Here is a 19,185-nt window from a genome sequence, read left to right on the forward strand (position 1 = left end):
GGCAGGTTTAAGATTATTTTCCAGAAAACAAGTACAATTTTATGAATTTATTTGAAGTCTTTTGCAGGTTTGTTTTCAATAATAAATCTTTTTAAAAAATATTTTTTATTGATTTCAGAGAGGGAGAAAGAGATAGAGACATCGATGATGAGAGAGAATCATTGATTGGCTGCCTCCTGCAAGCCCCCCCCCCCCCGGACCCCCCCCACGGGGGATCAAGCCCGAAACCCAGGCATGTGCCCTTGACTGGAATTGAACCTGGGACCCTTCAGTCCACTTAGCCAAACCAGCTAGGGCTCATTATTAAATCTTTTGAAAAAAGAGAGTGGGGACTGGCTGGTGTGGTTCAGTGGTTGAGTCTTGACCTATGAATCAGGTGGTCATGGTTTGATTCCTTGTCAGGGCATATGCCCCGGATAGCGAGCTTGATCCCCAGCGTGGGGTGTGTAGGAGGCAGCTGATGATGTTTCTATCTCTCTCTCCTTCTCCCCCCTCTCTGAAATTAATAAAAATACATATTTTAAAAAAGAGTAGGTTCTTATGATAGAAGGCTTAGAAACTAGGACAGTGGAGTGTAAAAATTACTGGAATCAGGAGGTAGCTATTGAGGTGAGGAAGAGGGAAGGCCAGGGTAAGGAAGGGACAGTCATTATCTGAATGTCTGAATGGGATGAAGACATGGCTCAAATTCTCTGGAGAACAAAAGGCAGGTGAGAGTAAGGATTATTTTTGCAAGTGAGCTGAGTAGTGCTTTTATGTATGATTCTATTGTTTGCTTTTTTTTTTTTTTTTTTTACAGTGAGCATGTACATTTTATCTACCTCCTTTTCAAGCTGGTTGCTGGTTGACAGCTGTGTCTGTAGCTAGCTGTGGAATGAGGTCTGACTTAGTAACCAGGCCTTCCCCATTGGGCCCAGGGCTGTGAGGGGCAGAGGGAACAAGCAGGCTCTCAGCTGGCTCAGGCTAGACTGCTTGGAGGAAAGAACTACATCACTCTTCTGACCCAACACAAAAGTCAAGGAAGCCAAAAAGAGGGGCATTTGCATTTATTTAGCTCTTATTGGGTACCTGGTACCATACTAGACTCATTTACACCAATCCTGAGAAGTGGTTTTGGCTCCATTTGACAGATAAGCAAACAGGCTCAGAGAAGTTGATTAACTTGCATAAGGTCACAGCTAAGCAAGTGGCAGAGTTGGGATTCAAACCCAGTTCTGCATAATGCCAAAGTCTTTGGTCTTCCTTGTCTCTTGTTTTCCAATGCCATGGATTTTTCAGGTTGTACCAGAAACAAGGATAAGGTGGGTGAGCTTCTTATGCCTTTATTTATTCAATGTGAACTATCTAGAACTGAGGAAGGTGATTTAATTTGCATTTCCTGGATATGGTGGGAGGACATTGACATGAGTGTAACTTTTATTGATTTTCTTGTAAGTTTCAGCCTCTGCCCTGACCAAGTATTCAACCCTGTAATGTCGTCTCCTGCCCCTTTCTCTCAGTGGTCCTTTGGACGGTAGATCTGATTGGTCTATTTCATTCTGTTTGCTAAATTAGATAGGGTGGGGCAAAAGTAGGTTTATAGTTGTGAGTACGAGAAACAGAGTTTATCCTTGTATTATTAATTATTGTATTATTTTCCATATGAACAGCTGGAAGCCTACCTTTGCCTCACCCTGTATGGACTTGGTTCATCCTGAGAATCTTGAAGATAGGAGGTGGGATAACTCTTGTCAATTTTATGGATGGAAAAGCAGAAAAGAACATTGAGCACTGTTCTTAATGCTGTGTGTGCCTTCATTCGGTCCTCGCAGCAACCTAAGAAGTAGGTACTAGTTAGCACAGGCAGGAGCTGTGAGTGGTGGTCACCAGCCAGTAAGTGGTGGAGGCAGCCAGAAGTGGGATTCCAACCAGCCAGTAAGTGGTGGAGGCAGCCAGAAGTGGGATTCCAACCCAGGCAACCCAGCTCCACAGCCCCTCTATTTCTGTACTGTAGAGCCTGGGCCTCACCATCAGAAATCTGCATTCTCTTTCTCAGTTTCCTCGTCTGTGAAGTGAGGGGTGAAAGTACCTACCTCATGGGGCTGCTGTGTTCACATGTCAGTGACGCCAGGTGACTATGGCTCTCACTATGAGACGCACTGACTCACCACACTTCAGCTGCTGCTGCTGCTGCTGGTGTTATTAGGACCTGGGTATCCTGGGGTCTGCCTGGACTTTAGAGCCAGACAGACCTGGTTCTCCTGGCTCTGCACCTACGTGGGGCTTTGTGACTGTGGGGAAGTCATTTAACCTCTGAGTCACACTCCTTCATCTGTAAAGTGGGGATAAACAACTCTTACTCCAGAGGTGTCTCTGACTTAAATTTCCACATGTCAGACACATAGCACTTTGTAATAAAGTTTGGCTGTCATTATTAACAGTATTTGCCCTGGGAAATCAAAGTGACTTTAAGACTTACCTTACCTTGGCTCCTGAAGAACAGAAACACCGGAAGTCCTTGCATTAGGAGCCCCGGGTTTGGGAAGGGCCTGCTGAGCTGCTGATCTCCATGCTTTCCTTCCTCAGAGCACCCAGGATGGGCACCCCAGCCTCTGTGGTGAGCGAGCCGCTCCCGTGGCAGGCCCCCACTGAGGCCCGGGGCCGCAAGCAGGCCTCGGCCAACATCTTCCAGGATGCGGAGCTGCTGCAGATCCAGAGTCTGTTTCAGCGCAGCGGGGACCAGCTGGCGGAGGAACGGGCACAGATCATCTGGGAGTGTGCAGGGGACCACCGCGTGGCGGAGGCCTTGAGGAGGCTGCGCAGAAAGAGGCCCCCGAGGCAGAAATCCCTGGGCCACTCGCTACATCACTGCAGCCGGCTCAGGTAGGTTCCTGGGAGTGAGGGCTGAGGGAGGGAGAACACTAATGATGCTCGTCCACCGTTTCCTGGCTGTGAGGCCTGGAGCTACTGACCCAGCCTCATGCAAAGTGCCTACCACTGGGGCTGTGGTAAGGTCTACACAGTGCCTACCACATGGTTGGCACTTAAAAGGTTGCTGTTACTATTGGAGTCATGTATGACCGTGTGAACTCCTATGGGAAGGGGTGCCAGGATCCTATCAGTGCCACCTTATTTCACAGTGATTGTTAACCATATAGGAGGGACTAGTGTTTGGAAGGGGAAAAAAAATACAATTTATCTATTAAAGAACAGGTAACATTCAAAAGTCAGCCTGATGAATATCTTGGCTCTGGAATTATACAGAATATAGCATAGGAAAGTACTCTAGAGGCAACAAAGGTTAACAGTTGTTGAGAAACTTTATCCCAAACTTTCCCTAATCATCCAGCTCTTTGCTGCCAGCCCAGGAACTGGGATCCTCATCTTCTCCGCCCCGCGCCCCCCCCCCCCGCCCCCAAGAGCTGAACCACATGACCTAACCAACTGCTATGGGCACACTCGGCTCCATTCCTCCACCGCCTTCTGTGGAGCCCACAATCAGAACATTAGACCTGAACAGGCCTTCTGAGATCATCAGGTCCATATCAACTCCAACTGATTAGTAATCGCTACTTAATACACCTTAGTAAGGATACTTGGTTCCTCCAGTCTCATATGACTGATTAACAGTGTCTGTCTTGAGTACAGGATGAGGAAGTTGGAGAAACGTTGAATGCTGCACACCCTGATCTAGTCCTACTCTCTATAGAAATCTGAAAGTTTTGCCTCATCATGTAGCTCTCAGCAGGCAGAGACGAGGCCAGAGCCCTGGTCTCATTTTGTCCCAGTGTGTTTTATTAGTTCACATGACCAAAATCTCTTTAGTCCTCATTCTGTCCTGCCTATTGATGTTAGCCTATCCCACACTTGTTCCCTGCAGAATCCCAGAGCCCCGCGATCCACTGGCTGACCCACAGAGCAGTGCCACAGAGATGGCTTCCAGCGATCAGTATCTGAACACTAGGAGGACAAGTGCCAGGATCCGCCGGAATTGGAGGAAGTCAGGCCCCACAAGCTACCTCCATCAGATCAGACACTGATCCAGGGAAGGGGCTGGGAATGGCACTATCTTCCCCAGGAATCATAGGGACTTTGGCCCCAGGGCCCGGGAAGGTGAAGGAGGAAGAGACTGGAGGCAGACAGCCCCACGTGCTGCTGCTGGCCTGCTCAATTCAGAAGAGGACGAGATATCCACTGAGCTCTAATTGTGTGGGACCCATTCCTCACCAGGAGCAGCAACAGTGACCGTTCTTGCCTTGACCCTTCCCCACCTGACACTATACTTGGGCTGCATGACATTCCCCGGGGAGTTAAGCAACAGGCACTCAGACCAAGCATCTCACCACTCCTGCTACTAACCCTCCTGTATTATGACCCATGGTCCAGCAGCCTGTCCTACACCCCTGTCCCTGTCAGGCCACACAAGTAAACTGTGGTTTAAGTGGCAAAATAAAAACATTTGCACCAAGAACTGTGTGTGTCTTGATACTCCGGAGCTGGGGGGTGAGGGGTTGGGCTCATTGCAGGGAAGGTTGTGTTCCCAGGAAGAAGAAAACAGGGCCGGCCTCCTTTGCCTTCTCACCACCATCCCGTAGAGCCCCTGTGCCAAGCTTCCTTTTCCAGAGGCTGTCAGATGGGGAGATGGAAGCAGCTCTGTGGGCAGTCCCGAGCCACAGGAGAGGACAGGGTTTTTGGCCCCTGGCCAGCTCTAGAGAGAAAGCTATTACAGTCAGCTCTACAGAGTGGGCAGTGCGCCTGCAGTCACAGTAATGGGTGCCAGTTCCTCAGCTGGCTTCTTCAACCCCATGGGCCAACCATCCTGAGATGGGTCAACAGCTGAACCAATCATTCTTGAGCTCCTCCATTTTCCAAGGTTCGCATAGCCTGAAAACCCTTAAGGTGATCCTCAAAAGAAATATGCCACGTCATTCCCATTCAGCTCCTCACCCACCCATCCTATCTGTGGTTCTCAACCTGTGGGTCGCGACCCCTTTGGTGGTCGAACGACCCTTTCACAGGGGTCGCCTAAGACCATCCTGCTTATCAGATATTTACATTACAATTCATAACAGTAGCAACATTATAGTTATGAAGTAGCAACGAAAATACTTTTATGGTTGGGTCACAACATGAGGAACTGTATTTAAAGGGCCAGAAGGTTAAGAACCACTGTGCTAGATTATCCATCACTTTGAAGAAGACAGGGCTCAAAGTGCTCCAAGCACATGCAGAGCAGGGCTACCCTCTCGCAGCCAAGAAGAGAAGCCGGTCCATATTCCTTCCAAACCTTTGTGACTAGATGAGTTGGGAACTTTTTAATTTGCAGAAGTAGTCAGTGCAAATACTGTACCATCCCTCATAGGGGAATATCCCATAACAAAACATTAATATTTCTGCAACAAATATTCACACTTAGGGATTCATCATGGTTACAAATAGCTTCCATGTAGATTCAGGTCAGTTTTGGTGTCAAATTTAAGTTATGAAAAATTTTTGGTTTTCAGAGCACTGAGACTGGAAATGAGGGTCTGGATTTCCCCCACTGGAGGGAAATAGACTCAGGAGCCATGTCTTAGCAACTCACGGAAACTCGGGGTTCTCTGTACTTAAAATTTCATTCTACATTGTCTTCCTTCCACCAAAGAAAACTAGACAAAAAAGGTCAGAATTGGACTTGTTATTCATACATTTGCATTGATTTAAATACATTACATACAATTTCTACAGTGCATTAGAAGAACAGTAAGAGGCAGTAGGACTTACAGCCCAGCCTCTACTCCCTGACACTGGGGGACAGGGCCTATGGCTGGCAGAGGGCTGGGCCATTCCATGAGTACCACCCAGAAGCCTGCCCTGGCACTCTGGACCCCTGGCTCTCGCAAAGTCCACATTCAAGGCAACCTGAGTACAGGTTTCAAAGAGAGCAGAGAGGCCAGGAAAGGATGCCCCTCCCACTCTCTCACCTGCCAGGACTGGGACCAGCCCCCTCTTGCTTTAGACCCAGTTTCCTTCCCACAGAGCTGGTCTGGATGAGGGCAATGTGCAGATCTGCTTGGTTGGGGGGAGCAAGTAGGTTCCTCATTAGAATCCTCAGGCTCTCTTGATGCCCACCTTTACCACACATTTATACAAAGATGTCTGTGGAGAGCTAAACACACCTGGGCCCCCTTCCAGCTTCTGGGAGCCCTACTACTCCTGCAGTTTGAGGGCAGGCATTCTCAAAAACATGGTCCCCAAGGCTAGTGTCCAGGTTGGCTGACTGGGATTGTCAAGGGAGCTGTGCCTTTGTCCATGGAGCATGCACACCCAGCTCCCAGAGACTCTTCCTGTCAGCTGGATGGAAGCCCAAGATAAGCTGGGTCCAGGGGCTGGAATGGAAGGGCAGCCTAGCCCAGCTTATGAGAGAGCTGCACATCTCCACTCTGTCTCCTGGATGGCAGGAGATGGGCAAGCAAAGGGCACAAGACCTAGTCCTCGCTCCCTTTCTTTGGTTGTTTTTCAAACCTTCAAGATAGTTTCTTTCACAGCTGATTGACCAATCGCAGGGTTCCAGAAACAGGAGTCCAGTAGCATACGGCTGCTCCTGAGCTACAGATGGCACCCTCTTTTCTCCCTTGTGGGGGCCACTCTTTGCTTTGGTGTAGAAAGGGCTTGGGCACCTGGCAAGGGGATAGCTGAGGGGAGAGACATGGAAGCAGGAAGCGCACTGAGCTGGACTGGTACTGGGGAACAGTTTGAAGGCCTCTCTCCTTTGGGCCCGCTTTTCTCAAGAAGCCATGGAAAAATTGGCCTGGAACAAAGTGAGGGAGCAAAGCGCAGCTACCAATTAGGAGCAGAACACAGGCCTGTTACCTCAACCAAGCAGCAGTGGTAGCATAAAGAGAACCTGATATCCTGTCCTCTTGTGAGCTGAGACCCACTCCAGAATCCAAACTGAACCCCTTAGTCAGAATTGAGAAAAGAAACGTCTAAAATAATGGGAACAAATGAGAGGACTGGGAGTTTATCACCTACGGCTAGGGCCAAGGACTCAGGAAGCAAGACGGGGATAAGTTTGCCCATAGACCAATTACAGTTCCCAGCATACACTCAGGCTACATGGATCACCTGTACATGCCGGGGAGTCCACGTCCTCCCTCCTGCCTTTACCTGAGTGATAGGCAGGTTGCAGGCCTGCACTTGAGAGGTTGGATCCCTAGCAGAGCAGAGAGCAGAGCTGATCTATAGGATCATATACAGAGCTGCTAGGAGGTCTAGAGCAAAAGTACCCCCGCCATGCAAATTGCATTTGGAGGCTTTTAGTCAGCCTACTGCACTGGTGGGAGGAGAAAGAGAAGACTTGGCAAAATCTCAAAGGAAAGGTACCGCTTCTGTCTGCCCCAGGAATGCGAGTAACCCAGCTGCCTTGGTCCATGAGTGAGGCATCTGAATGTCTGGGTCCATGCAAATCTAGGTCTGGATTCGAGGTTTCTGTAAGAATCTGGGATTCTGCCTGGGTTTTGCTAATAATTTAAATTTTTGTTATTTGTTTGTTTCTGATGCAGAATATAATGAGGAATTGCAACAGCGCCCAGGTCTCACCAGGAAAGGGAATTTCCCAGCCTGCCCTCAGGACGTGCTGGAAGGCAGATGCTCCTTCCTGGGCATCTGGCTCCTTCCATGGAGCTCCAGCCTTCCTCAGCACTCAGGGGAGCCCACCAGCACTCACTGTTGCTCTGTTTGTGCTTCTCCCTGTGCTTGGGAAAGCCCTGAGGGGGATGGTGAGCAGAGAGGGAGGGCTCTCACGGGCATTGCTTTCTACCGGCTTTTCAGGCTTTTCCTGCAACCCGCTCCCCAAGTTTCCTCCAAGCCCAAGTCTCTGACAACGTACTCTTGTCTGCCTCTTGGGCTACCACCACGAAAAGAAGGGTTTCCGACTCTGAAAGCTCTGTGTGTAGGATTCGCTAGCAGACCGCTGGTGGGAACGAGCTGTCTCAACAATCACAGGTGGCATCTGGACCAGGTGCAGGGGACTCTTGTTGTCTTTCAAGGCCTGAGTCAGATTTAGGATCTGCAGTGGGAAAATGAGATAAATTAAGGAAAGGCATAGGCATCCAGGCGTGCCTCTAAAGGGAGACTGGCAGACAGAATGCTCCTATAAATCAATAAAAAATAAATAAATAAACAACATGCTAATGGAAAACTGTACAAATAATCTATTTATAAGAGTAGGACTGTAAGTGGGCAATATATAGAAAATGGAAAGTTCTCTAGTCATTTTAAAAATGAAGATTACAAAAAAAAAAAAATGAAGATTACAAAAAATATCTCCTATATTTTGCCCTTCCAGTTGAAAAAGATACAGAAAAAGAAGGTGACTCAGAGTTGGGGAGGGTTCAGACACATGGCTGTAGGGCTGGATGGTGGGACAGCCTTTCAAAAAGGCCAGTGGACAATAGAAATTTAAACGTAAACAGGCCCGCTGACTCAGCACTTCCATTTTTAGGACTCAGAAAACAATTGTGGACATGCACAAAACAGTTTAAACCAATACAGTACAGTATTGTTTATAAAGTGAAAATTATATAAATGCCCAAGACTATGGGATCAGTTAATAATTTAAGGGATAAGAAACAAACAATTTTCTGGCCGGTGTAGCTCAGTGGTTGAGTGTCGACCTATGAACCAGGTTACAGTTCGATTCCTGGTCAGGACATATGCCTGGGTTGCAGTCTTGGTCCCCAGTGTGGGGCGTGCAGGAGGCAGCCAATCTATGATTCTTTCTCATCATTGATGTTTATATCTCTCCTCTCCCTTTCTCTCTGAAATCAATAAAAATCTATTAAAAAAATAATGCCCTGGGGGATTCTTAGCTCTCTTTGAAGGTGAAGTGGAAAGAGAAGAAATAATAACAGAAATTATAACCAGAGCCAATATCTGAGTGCTTATCATGTGCCAGGCATAGTTTTTACTAAATATTTAATATGCATTATCTCGTGTAATCCTCTAGCCAACTCTGCAAAGTATTATTCCGTTCATGTTATAAACAAGGAAGTAGAGGCTCTTGTCCAAAGCCATGTAAGCGGTAAAACAGACTAACTCTAGACCTAGCTCTTAATCACCATGGTATATGGTCTGCCTTGAGCAACTACTGTTGGACCAGGATCACTGGGTAAATTTACCAATGAACTATCCAGCAAGCAGCACAGAAACAAGCACACAATAAGCACATCACTAACCACCAGGTACCTGGGAAGAGGTGGGAGACTGGGGAGGGCTACCTTTCTCTCATGTGTAAATGCAGAGTCACAAATATATATGACAGACTGAAAAAAGTATAAAATACAATCTTTACATATTTACTCAACATGAGCATATAACCCTCCCAGAGAGGTCCCAGGGTTGACACCAGATGTCCCAGGCTCACCTGTCCCCGCATGACAGCAATCTGCTTATGGAACTGGCCCCTGTCGAAACCAGGATCTTTCTGCAAAAGAAGGGCAGAAGGAAGTGGAACCTGAATCAATTACTCAGAAGAACCCATTTTCCTACCCAATTGGAAACTTGCTAGTAAAGAAAACCTACAGCAAGGCTTGTGAGGCTTAGTGAAGTTAACTACCACCCCAAGAACTCCCTGTTTCACAGTTGGGGAAACAGAACAAGTAAATATCCTGTCCTGCGTCTCATTAACTCTAAAGAACTCGAGGCTCCAGTGCTCCATTTGAAGATGAGAGCTCTGCAGATACACTGAAGCCACAGGACACACCCCGGTGTGGTTCATCACAGCTGCCAATTTTTTTCCTACTAATCCAAACTAGATCCTGCTATCCCTTGTGGGAATCTTGCTCTTCACTGGCTAACAGAAGTCAGAAGGGTGCTAGGCATGCTCTCTTGGCTTGTTGTAGGACCAATTAGAAAAACCTTTAAGAATTTCTTCTTCTATATGGTTATAAGGCTGACATTTCCAGGGCTAACCTTGAAGAGTTCATATAGGTCCTCCTCCAAGTCCTTGACGAAGTTAGGGTCAGATATCTTTGGAAGAATCAGATCTTTGATCTCCTGAGAGAATGGGACTTTTGCCTGGGGCAACCAGGCCCAGTAAAAAGGGTCTGAAAAGAAGAAAGATCAAAAACAAATTTGGTATTGAAAAAAAATCCCTGCCCATCTATGTCCTCCATCCACCCTCTTCCTTGATATACAACAGAAAAATTACAAGAGCTGTGAACCCCTAAAGGTTACATAGTAGGTGAAAGAACTAGCATTCAAACCCAGGTCTGCCTAATCCCAGAGCTTGTGTTCTTTCCCAGGTATTACTAGTACATGACCTTCCAAGATGCAAGCCTGTGGAGAATCAATGACTTGCCTCTGAGACACTGAGATACTCCTTCTGAAAAGACTAGTGCTGCAAAGGGGCTAATGACCCCCTACCTGTATCTCTTCCTCTTTCTAAAAGTTTCTCAGTTATAACAGGGCAGGAAGAGCTGGCTTCCAGGATGTAACAAGGAAGACAGAGCACTGAAAGCTTATATTTAAACACAAATAGAACATATTTTTGCTTTTTTTTGTTTCTTTAATAGAATACATTTTTAAAAAGATAGTTCTCAGAAAGAATGAGAAAAATACACAGCAAAGAGAAAACTCAACTCTATGCTTCTAATGGGAATAATATAGTAAAAATTATACTAAGCTTATATTATGGAGTCATTGCCATGTGCCAACCATTGCACTAAAGTGCATGAGCTGCATTATTTCATTAATTTTTAGGACAATCCTACAATACATGTATTATCTACCTTGCACAGGCAAGAAACTGTGACCTAGCAAAAGATGAGCCAGATCACACAGTAGTCTTGAGACTTACATGCCCTCCAGGAGTCAGGATGCTTCAGGGGGAAAGCCAGCCCATTGTCAATGGCAGCCACCTTGATAACAGGCTCCTTCACCACCACCCAGTCTGTGTCCTAAACAGCAAGGAAAGACTAAATACTGAGGGTCCCATGTGCCTCAGGCCCTTTAAAGTAGTAGCAAGGCATCCCCTCTCATCCTCCTCAGGCACCAATCCTTAGTCAACCTCTGAATTAGTCCCCACATTGTTTTCTGAACTTAGCACATTTATGACACCTCTGACTTGGCTTGTTCAAGGTTCTCAGAGTCCCTTTCTCACCTTAGAAAAGGTGCACTTCTCCAGGAGTTCCAACAGTCATTGGTAATAAAGGAAATGACAATAAGAAAAGATAACTATAAGCCAGTGATGGTGAACCTATGACACGCGTGTCAGAGGTGACATGCGAACTCATTTTTTTGGTTGATTTTTCTTTGTTAAATGGCATTTAAATATATAAAATAAATATCAAAAATATAAATCTTTGTTTTACTATGGCTGCAAATATCAAAAAATTTCTATATGTGACACGGCACCAGAGTTAAGTTAGGGTTTTTCAAAATGCTGACACGCCGAGCTCAAAAGGTTCGCCATCACTGCGATAAGCCATTCCTCCTAGGGAAAGGCAATGAGATTCCTGAGGGTATGAAAACAAGAAAAACAAATAAATATTGGTTTGTTAAAGTCCTTCTGTGTGGACCTTGACTCAGATGCCACTTCACTGGTGGTGACCATATTTTTCCAGTGAGATAACAGGACCATGGAAGATAACAGCTGCTCTTGCACAAAGGAGTCTGTTCCCTGCTTCAGTGATCCATAGAAAGGAAAAGGACAAGAGCTAAATGCAAAAAAAATAGGGCAGGCTACCTGTGACAGCTCATGTCAGACACTCTCATGATTATCTACTTGGCTCCATACTTCAGGTTCAGGGAATGTGGGTTCAGTACACCTGCATCAGAACCCCCTGGGATACCTTATTCAAAATATGAAATCCTGAGTTTTACCCAACATAATGGGAGAATCTGTACTATTTTTCATAAATTCTTCAGGTAATTTTGATGCACAAAATTTGAGAACTATTAAGGAATTAAAAAAACTATGAGGATATGTTAATTAACCTTACTGTGGTAAATATTTCACAATATATACATACTAGAGGCCCGGTGCACGGACTCGTGCACCGGTGGGTCCCTCGGCCTGGCCTGTGCCTTCTCACAATCCGGGACCCCTCAGGGGATGTTGGAGAGCTGGTTTCAGCCCGATCCCTGCAGGCCAGGCCAAGGGACACCACCAGTGCACTATCGGGCCGTGTCTGGTGGGAGGGCTCCAGGGCGTGTCCAGCCCATCTCGCCCAGTCCCGATTGGCTAATCCCAGCAGTAAGCTAACCTACCAGTCAGAGCATCTGCCCCCTGGTGGTCAGTGCACGTTATAGCAACTGGTCGAATGATCAGACACTAGCATATTAGGCTTTTATTATATAGGATATCAAATCATCATAGTCTACTGGCGTGGCTCAGGGGTTGAACAACTATCTATGAATCAGGAGATCATAATTCGAATCCCAGTCAGGGCATATGGCTGGGTTGTGGGCTCAATCCCCAGTGTGGGGTGTGCAGGAGGCAGCGATCAATGATTCTCTCTCATCATTGATGTTTCTATCTCTCTCTGCCTCTCCCTTCCTCTCTGAAATCAATGGAAAAAAAATATACATATATATATATATGTGTGTGTGTGTATATATATATTTTAAATCATCATATTGTATACCTTAAAATTACACAATGCTACCTGTTGCTAATCTCAATAAAGCTGGAAGGGAAAAACAAAACAAAACATGAGGAATAAAAACCAACCTCACTCTCTTCTTGTCCAGGTAGCCCTCACATTAATTTTTTTTAAACATGCAGCCTGAGCAGGATAGACAAATGTGGTGAACTAGGGAAAAAATTAGCATAAAGGAAGCTAAGCAGCACCCTAGCTGGTTTGGCTCAGTAGCTAGAGTGTCGGCCTGCGGGCTGAAGGGTCCAGGGTTCGATTCTAGTCAAGGGCATGCCTGCGTTGTGGGCTTGATTCCTAGTAGAGGGCATGCAGGAGGCAGCCAATCAATGATTCTTTCTCATCATTGATGTTTCTCTCTCTCTCTCTCCCCCTCTCTGAAATAAATAAATATATATATGTATATATATATATATATATATATATAATGTTATAAGAAAGAAAGCTAAGCAGCTTTCTCTAAACTGATGTTCTTTGGAAGTGTGGTCTGTATGGTCACAAAAGTGTAGAAATCACTGGGCCAATCAAAATCAGACAGGTTCATTTAATGCACAACTTCTCAGACCTTCACTATGCTACTATGCAACATGAATCTCTAAGAAAGGCATAAAGTATGTCCCACATTTATGTGAACTTTTCTTCATTTTATTCCCATTAACACTATTTAGTAGCATATTCCTTAAAAAACAGATAGAGGAAAACTCTACCAAGCATTAACCTATCAATTTTAAATATATGTGCTACCCCCTAATTCTTTTGTATGCATATACTCCACTTCATCCTCTTCTTTAAGATGTAAATGAACCTCTTACCCGAGAGCTAGAACTATCCATTGGATAGTCATATTTAATCAGCCAGTTGTCATTGCCGCGATCTATCAACAGAAATATAAAGTTAGCAAAAAGAATTCCACAGAAAACAGAGGCAACTTTCATTTTCATAGTGGACTAGTTATTTTGGACACTTGGCCAATCACTCTACTGAGAACAACTACAAAGTAAAATATTTTAAAATTTCCTGAAGGCTTTGGAGATTTTAATAAAATCATTAAGAGATAAAGTATCAAGATCTGGGAGAGAAAGGAAATCTAGAAAGGATGTCCAGCATTTGTGACTTCTTTTCCTACAGAGCACCTGCTGATTTGGGAAGAGGCTAAGAGGTGGGATGACTGGTTCATTATTCTGCTTATTTGTGAATGTTCAAAAGTCTCCATAATCATTATTAATGACAATAGTATTGTCTTACAGTTTTATATAAATGTGTTTATATATGCATGTATACATATCTTATCCTATATAATAAAAGGCTAATATGCAAATCGACCGAACGGTGGAATGACGGGTCGCTATGATGCGTACTGACCACCAGGAGGCAGATGCTCAACGCAGGAGCTGCCCCCTGGTGGTAATTGCGCTCCCACAGGGGGAGCACCACTCAGCCAGAAGCCAGGCTCACAGCTGGCAAGTGCAGCAGCGGTGGCAGGAGCCTCTCCACCTCCGCTAAGGAGCAGCGAGCCCAGCGGTAAGGAGCAGCAAGCAGGCAGGCGGTAAGGAGCGAGGGGACCTGGACATCCCCTGAGGGGTCCTGGACTGCGAGAGGACGCGGGCCAGGCTGAGGGACACCTCCTTCCCAGTACACGAATTTCGTGTACCGGGCCTCTAGTACATATATAATTAAAACACATGACAATAAGAGTATAAAAGTCTGGAGATGGATAAATGGAGCTAATGGGTTCTAAGATCTTTGCATTGTCCAAGAAAATAGTAAAAGTACCAATTAATAGATTTGGAAAATCAAGGATTCACATGGTAACCACCAAAAGAAAAGACAAAGCATATACAACTTCTAGGCTAAAAGAGAGGAGAAATAAAATAATAATAAAAGAATTTAAAAGTAAGAAAGGAAAAGGAAAAAAATAGCAGAGAGAAAGAGAGATTAAAAGAAGATAAGTAGAAAAACATAGAAAGCAAGTAATACGATGGTAGATGAAAATCTAAACATATCTATACAGACATTATAAATTAACTAAATGCTCTAAAATTAAAATATAACAGTTGTCTCACTGGATAAATAAAATTGACCAACCTTTAGCTATAAAGATTAAGGCAGATAAAAAGAATATACAAATTACTAAAATCAGAAATTAAAATAGGGACATTACTACTGAGTCTACGGAAATAAAAAAAAAGGATGAGAGTACTGTGAGCAGTTTATGCTAACAAACTGAATAACCTAGATCAGTGGTCGGCAAACTCATTAGTCAACAGAGCCAAATATCAACAGTACAGTGATTGAAATTTCTTCTGAGAGCCAAATTTTTTAAACTTAAACTATATAGGTAGGTACATTGTTATTAACTTAATTAGGGTACTCCTAAGCTGGCCTTTGCTAAAAACGTCCTCAATCTGATTGAGGTACGTTCGCTGAGGTCGACCCCTTCCAACTCTCCCATCCACACTCTTCTTGTATACTTGTTTCGTCTATCTCCTTTCCGAAAACCGACTTCTGCACATGGGCCACGAAGTTTCAATCGCACTGTACGTGCGCGTCTGCACATGGTATTTTATGGAAGAGCCACACTCAAGGGGCCAAAGAGCCGCATGTGGCTTGCGAGCCGTGGTTTGCCGACCACTGACCTAGATGAAATGAACAAAGTCCTAGAAACACAAAACCTACCAAAACTAAACCAAAAAGAAATAGAAAATCTGAGTGGACCTATTACTAGTAAGAAAATTGAATCACTAATCAAAAGTCTCTCAACAAATAATAGCCCTGGACCTGATGGCTTCACTGGTGAATTCTACCAAACATTTAAAGAACTAACACCAATCCTCCTCAAACAATTCTGAAAAATTGAAGAGAAGGGTACACTCCATAACTCATTCTATGTGGCCAGCATTACTTTTGTACCAAAGTCAGACAAAGACACAACAAGGAAACTACAAACCAATACCCCTTATGAATATTTATGCAAAGATCCTCAACAGCCCTGGCTGGGTGGCTCAGTTGATAGTGTCATCCCGTACACCAGACGGTTGCGGGTTTGATTCCTGGTCAGGGCACATACCTAACATACCTAGGTTGTGGTCTGATCACCGGTCAGGGTGTGTATGAAAGGCAACCAATTGATGTTTCTCTCTCACATCAATGTTTCCCCCTCTCTCTCTCCCCCTTCCTCTCTCCCTAAAATCAATAAAAACATATCCTCGAGTGAGGATTTAAAAAAAAAATCCTCAAGAAAATACTAGCAAACTGAATTCAGAGCATATTACCAGGATTAAACACCATGACTAACATTTATTACTGGAATGTAAGGATGGTTCAACCAATGAAAATGGAACAATGTAAATATCACATTAACAGATTGATGATCTCAATTGCTACAGAAAAAGCATTAGACATTATTCAACATCCATTCAACATCCCCAAACACTCAACAAACTAGGAATAGAAGGAAACTCCCTCCATATAATAAAAGTTATATGTGAAAAACCCATAGCAAACATACTCAATGTGAAAGACCAAAAGCTTTCCCTCTAAGATTTAGAACAAAACACGGATGCTCACTCACATAACTTTCATTCAACATACTATTGGAAGACCAGAACAATTATGCAAGAAAAAGAAAAAGTCATCTAAATCAGAAAGGAAAAAGTAAAATTATCTGTTTGCATATGGTATAATCATGTATGTAGAAACCTTAAAGATTCCACAAAAACTGTTAAAATTGACAAATTCAGCAAAGTATCAGGATACAAAATCAACACATCAGCTGCATTTCTATACACTAACAGTGAAAATAATAATAATAATAATAATAACCCTCCATTTACAATAGCATCAAGAAGAAAAAAATACTTAGTGATTAACTTAACCAAAGAAGTTAATGAAAACTACAAAACACTGTCCTGGACAATGTGGCTCAGTGGTTGGAGCATCAGCCCATGCACTGAAGGGTCATGGGTTCAATTCCTAGTGAAGGGCATGTACCTGGGTTGCAGGTTCAATCCCTGGTCCTGGTCAGGCACATGCAGGAGGCAACCAGTCAATGTGTCTCTCTCACATGAATGTCTGTCTGTCTGTCTGTCTCTCTCTCTCTCTCTCTCTCTCTCTCTACTCTATTTCTCTCTGTTCCTCTTCCAATCTCTCTGAAACTCAATGGGAAAAATACCCTCTGGTAAGGATTTAAAAAAAATCCTACAAAACAATGCTGAAAGAAATTATAGAAGACATAGAAAGTGGAAAGATGTCCCATGTTCATAGACAGGAAAAAAATATTATTAAGATGTCACTAATACCTGAAACAATCTATAGCTTGAATGCAATTCCTATCAAAACCCCAACACTTGCCCTGACCGGTTTGGCTCAGTGGATAGAGCGTCAGCCTGCAGACTCAAGGGTCCCAGGTTTGATTCCGGTCAAGGGCATGTACCTCGGTTGCAGGCACATCCCCAGTAGGGGATGTGCAGGAGGCAGCTGATCGATGTTTCTCTCTCATCAATGTTTCTAACTCTCTATCCCTCTCCCTTCCTCTCTGTAAAAAATCAATAAAATATATTTTTTAAAAAAAAACCCAACACGTTTCTTTGCAGAAATAGAAAAACCCATCCTAAAATTCATATGGAATATCCAGAGACCATGAATAGCCAAAACAATCTAGAAAAAGAATAAACTTCCTGACTTCAAAACTTGCTACAAACAGTATAGTACTGAACACAGTGTAAAGACAAACATATAAACCAATGGAATAGAGTCCAGAATTAAACCTTTGCATATATATGATCAAATGACCTTTGACAAAGATGGCAAGACCATTCAGTGGGGGAAAGACAGTCATTTCAACAAATGAGATTGGACCCTCCCTAACACCATATACAAAAATTAACTCAAAATGGATCCATGACATAAATCTAAGACCTAAAACTATAAAATTCTTAAAAGAAAGGAAAGGGCAAAATGTTTCAAGATACTGAATTTGGCAATTATTTCTTAGATATAATACCAAAGACACAGAAAACAACAACAAAAAATAAACAAGTTGGACTTCATGAAAATTTAAAAATTGCATCAAAAGACACTATCAACACAGTAAAAAAGCAACCCACAGAATAGAAAAAAAGTATTTGCAAATTATGTATATGATAAGGAATGAATATCCAGAATTTCTACAACTCAACAACAATACAACAAACAACCTGACTGGAAGATGGGCAAAGAACTTGAATACACATTTCTCCAAAGAAGATATACAAATGGCCAACAAGCACTTGAAAATATGTTCAACATAACTAATCATTTGGGAAATGCAAATCAAAATTACAATGAGATACCACCTCACACTCATTAGGATGGCTACTATAACAAACAAACAACAAGGACAGAACATAACAAATGGACCAGGATGTGGAAAAATTGGAGCTCTTCTGCGGTGTTGATGGGAATGTAAAATGGTATAGCCACTGTGGAAAACAGTATAGTGATTTCTCAAAGATTAAAGACAGAATTACCATATGATCCAGCAATTCTACTTCTTGGTATATACTCCAAAGAATTGAAAGCAATATCTCAAAGAGATATTTGTACATCCATATTCACAGCAGCATTATTTATAATAGCTAAAATATGGAAGCGACCTAAGTTGCTTCCGTCAACAGAGAAGCAAAATGTGGTATATACACATACAAAGGACTATTCAGCCACAACATGAATGAACCTTAAGGATATTATACTAAACTAGAGGCCCGGTGCACAAATTCATGCATGGGTGGGGTCCCTCAGCCTGGCTGGTGATTGAGGCCTATTGCGGGGCCAGCTGGCTGCGGGGAGGGGTTGTAGGAGGTTGGCTGTGGGAGTGCACTGACCACCAGGGGGCAGCTCCTGCATTGAGCACCTGCCCCTGGTGGTTAGTGCACACCATAGCGACTGGTCGACCAGTCCTTCCGGTCGTTTGGTTGTAAAGTTCACTTGGGCTTTTATATATATAGATGAAATAAGCCAGTCACAAAATGACAAATACTGTAAGAATCCACTTATCTGAGGTACTTAAAGACAAAACTGTCCTGTGATAGGTCTAGCTGCTATAAAAATTACTAGGGCTCTAGCCAGTGTGGCTCCAGGCCTCCTCCTATGCCTCATCAGTCTGGCACAGAGCAGAGGACCACTACACTGCTCACCAGTGTTGCGGATGATGTAATCCAGCACCACCAACCGTTCAAACTGCAGCAGTAGTTGCCGGTTAGTGTTCTCAGGGAGAGGTTCTGCTTCAAAACGCCGTAGCCAGTAGTCTGCATCTTTATAGCCTTCAACAAAGAGCTGGAATGAACCAACCTGCAACCAAGAAAGAGGAAGAAAGTTATTTCCCTAAAGTCCAAGCTCAAAGATCCCAAGAGTAAGCCAGGGACCCACTAAGGTCTTGTGAATTTTATATAAGAGGAGGAAAACATTTTCAAGATGTTTACTTCATCTCCTTGCAAGTACAGGAGAAAAGGGCTGTGATGGTGATTGCCTGTCCAAATTCAAGAAACCCATCCAAATGGTCAAGAGGAGTAAAGGGAGAAAGTTAGGATTT

General features: G+C 43.9%; 2 protein-coding genes across 4 annotated transcripts in view; one reads left to right on the forward strand and one right to left on the reverse strand.

Annotated features, from left to right (window-relative positions):
• The window catches only part of AVPI1 (arginine vasopressin induced 1), a 7,950-nt gene extending 3,500 nt beyond the window's left edge, over positions 1-4,450 (forward strand). For both annotated transcript variants that reach the window (XM_006089959.3, XM_014456902.2), the window contains exons 2-3: positions 2,566-2,862; positions 3,860-4,450. In XM_006089959.3, the coding sequence (XP_006090021.1) occupies positions 2,576-2,862; positions 3,860-4,019 (447 nt within the window). In that variant the 5' untranslated portion in view covers positions 2,566-2,575 and the 3' untranslated portion in view covers positions 4,020-4,450. The remainder of the gene's footprint in view (positions 1-2,565; positions 2,863-3,859) is intronic.
• A 1,125-nt stretch (positions 4,451-5,575) lies between these two features.
• The window catches only part of PI4K2A (phosphatidylinositol 4-kinase type 2 alpha), a 28,174-nt gene continuing 14,564 nt past the window's right edge, over positions 5,576-19,185 (reverse strand). The window contains exons 4-9 of one of the 2 annotated variants that reach the window (XM_006089960.3): positions 18,791-18,944; positions 13,430-13,491; positions 10,820-10,919; positions 9,934-10,067; positions 9,386-9,445; positions 5,576-8,029 (exon numbers count right to left, since the gene is read on the reverse strand). In XM_006089960.3, coding sequence (XP_006090022.1) covers positions 7,868-8,029; positions 9,386-9,445; positions 9,934-10,067; positions 10,820-10,919; positions 13,430-13,491; positions 18,791-18,944 — 672 coding nt within the window. In that variant the 3' untranslated portion in view covers positions 5,576-7,867. The remainder of the gene's footprint in view (positions 8,030-9,385; positions 9,446-9,933; positions 10,068-10,819; positions 10,920-13,429; positions 13,492-18,790; positions 18,945-19,185) is intronic. The other variant, XM_023754860.1, reaches the window with a different exon arrangement.

Source organism: Myotis lucifugus, unplaced genomic scaffold (genome assembly GCF_000147115.1).
Source record: "Myotis lucifugus unplaced genomic scaffold, Myoluc2.0 scaffold_66, whole genome shotgun sequence".
NCBI classification, from domain to species: domain Eukaryota; kingdom Metazoa; phylum Chordata; class Mammalia; order Chiroptera; family Vespertilionidae; genus Myotis; species Myotis lucifugus.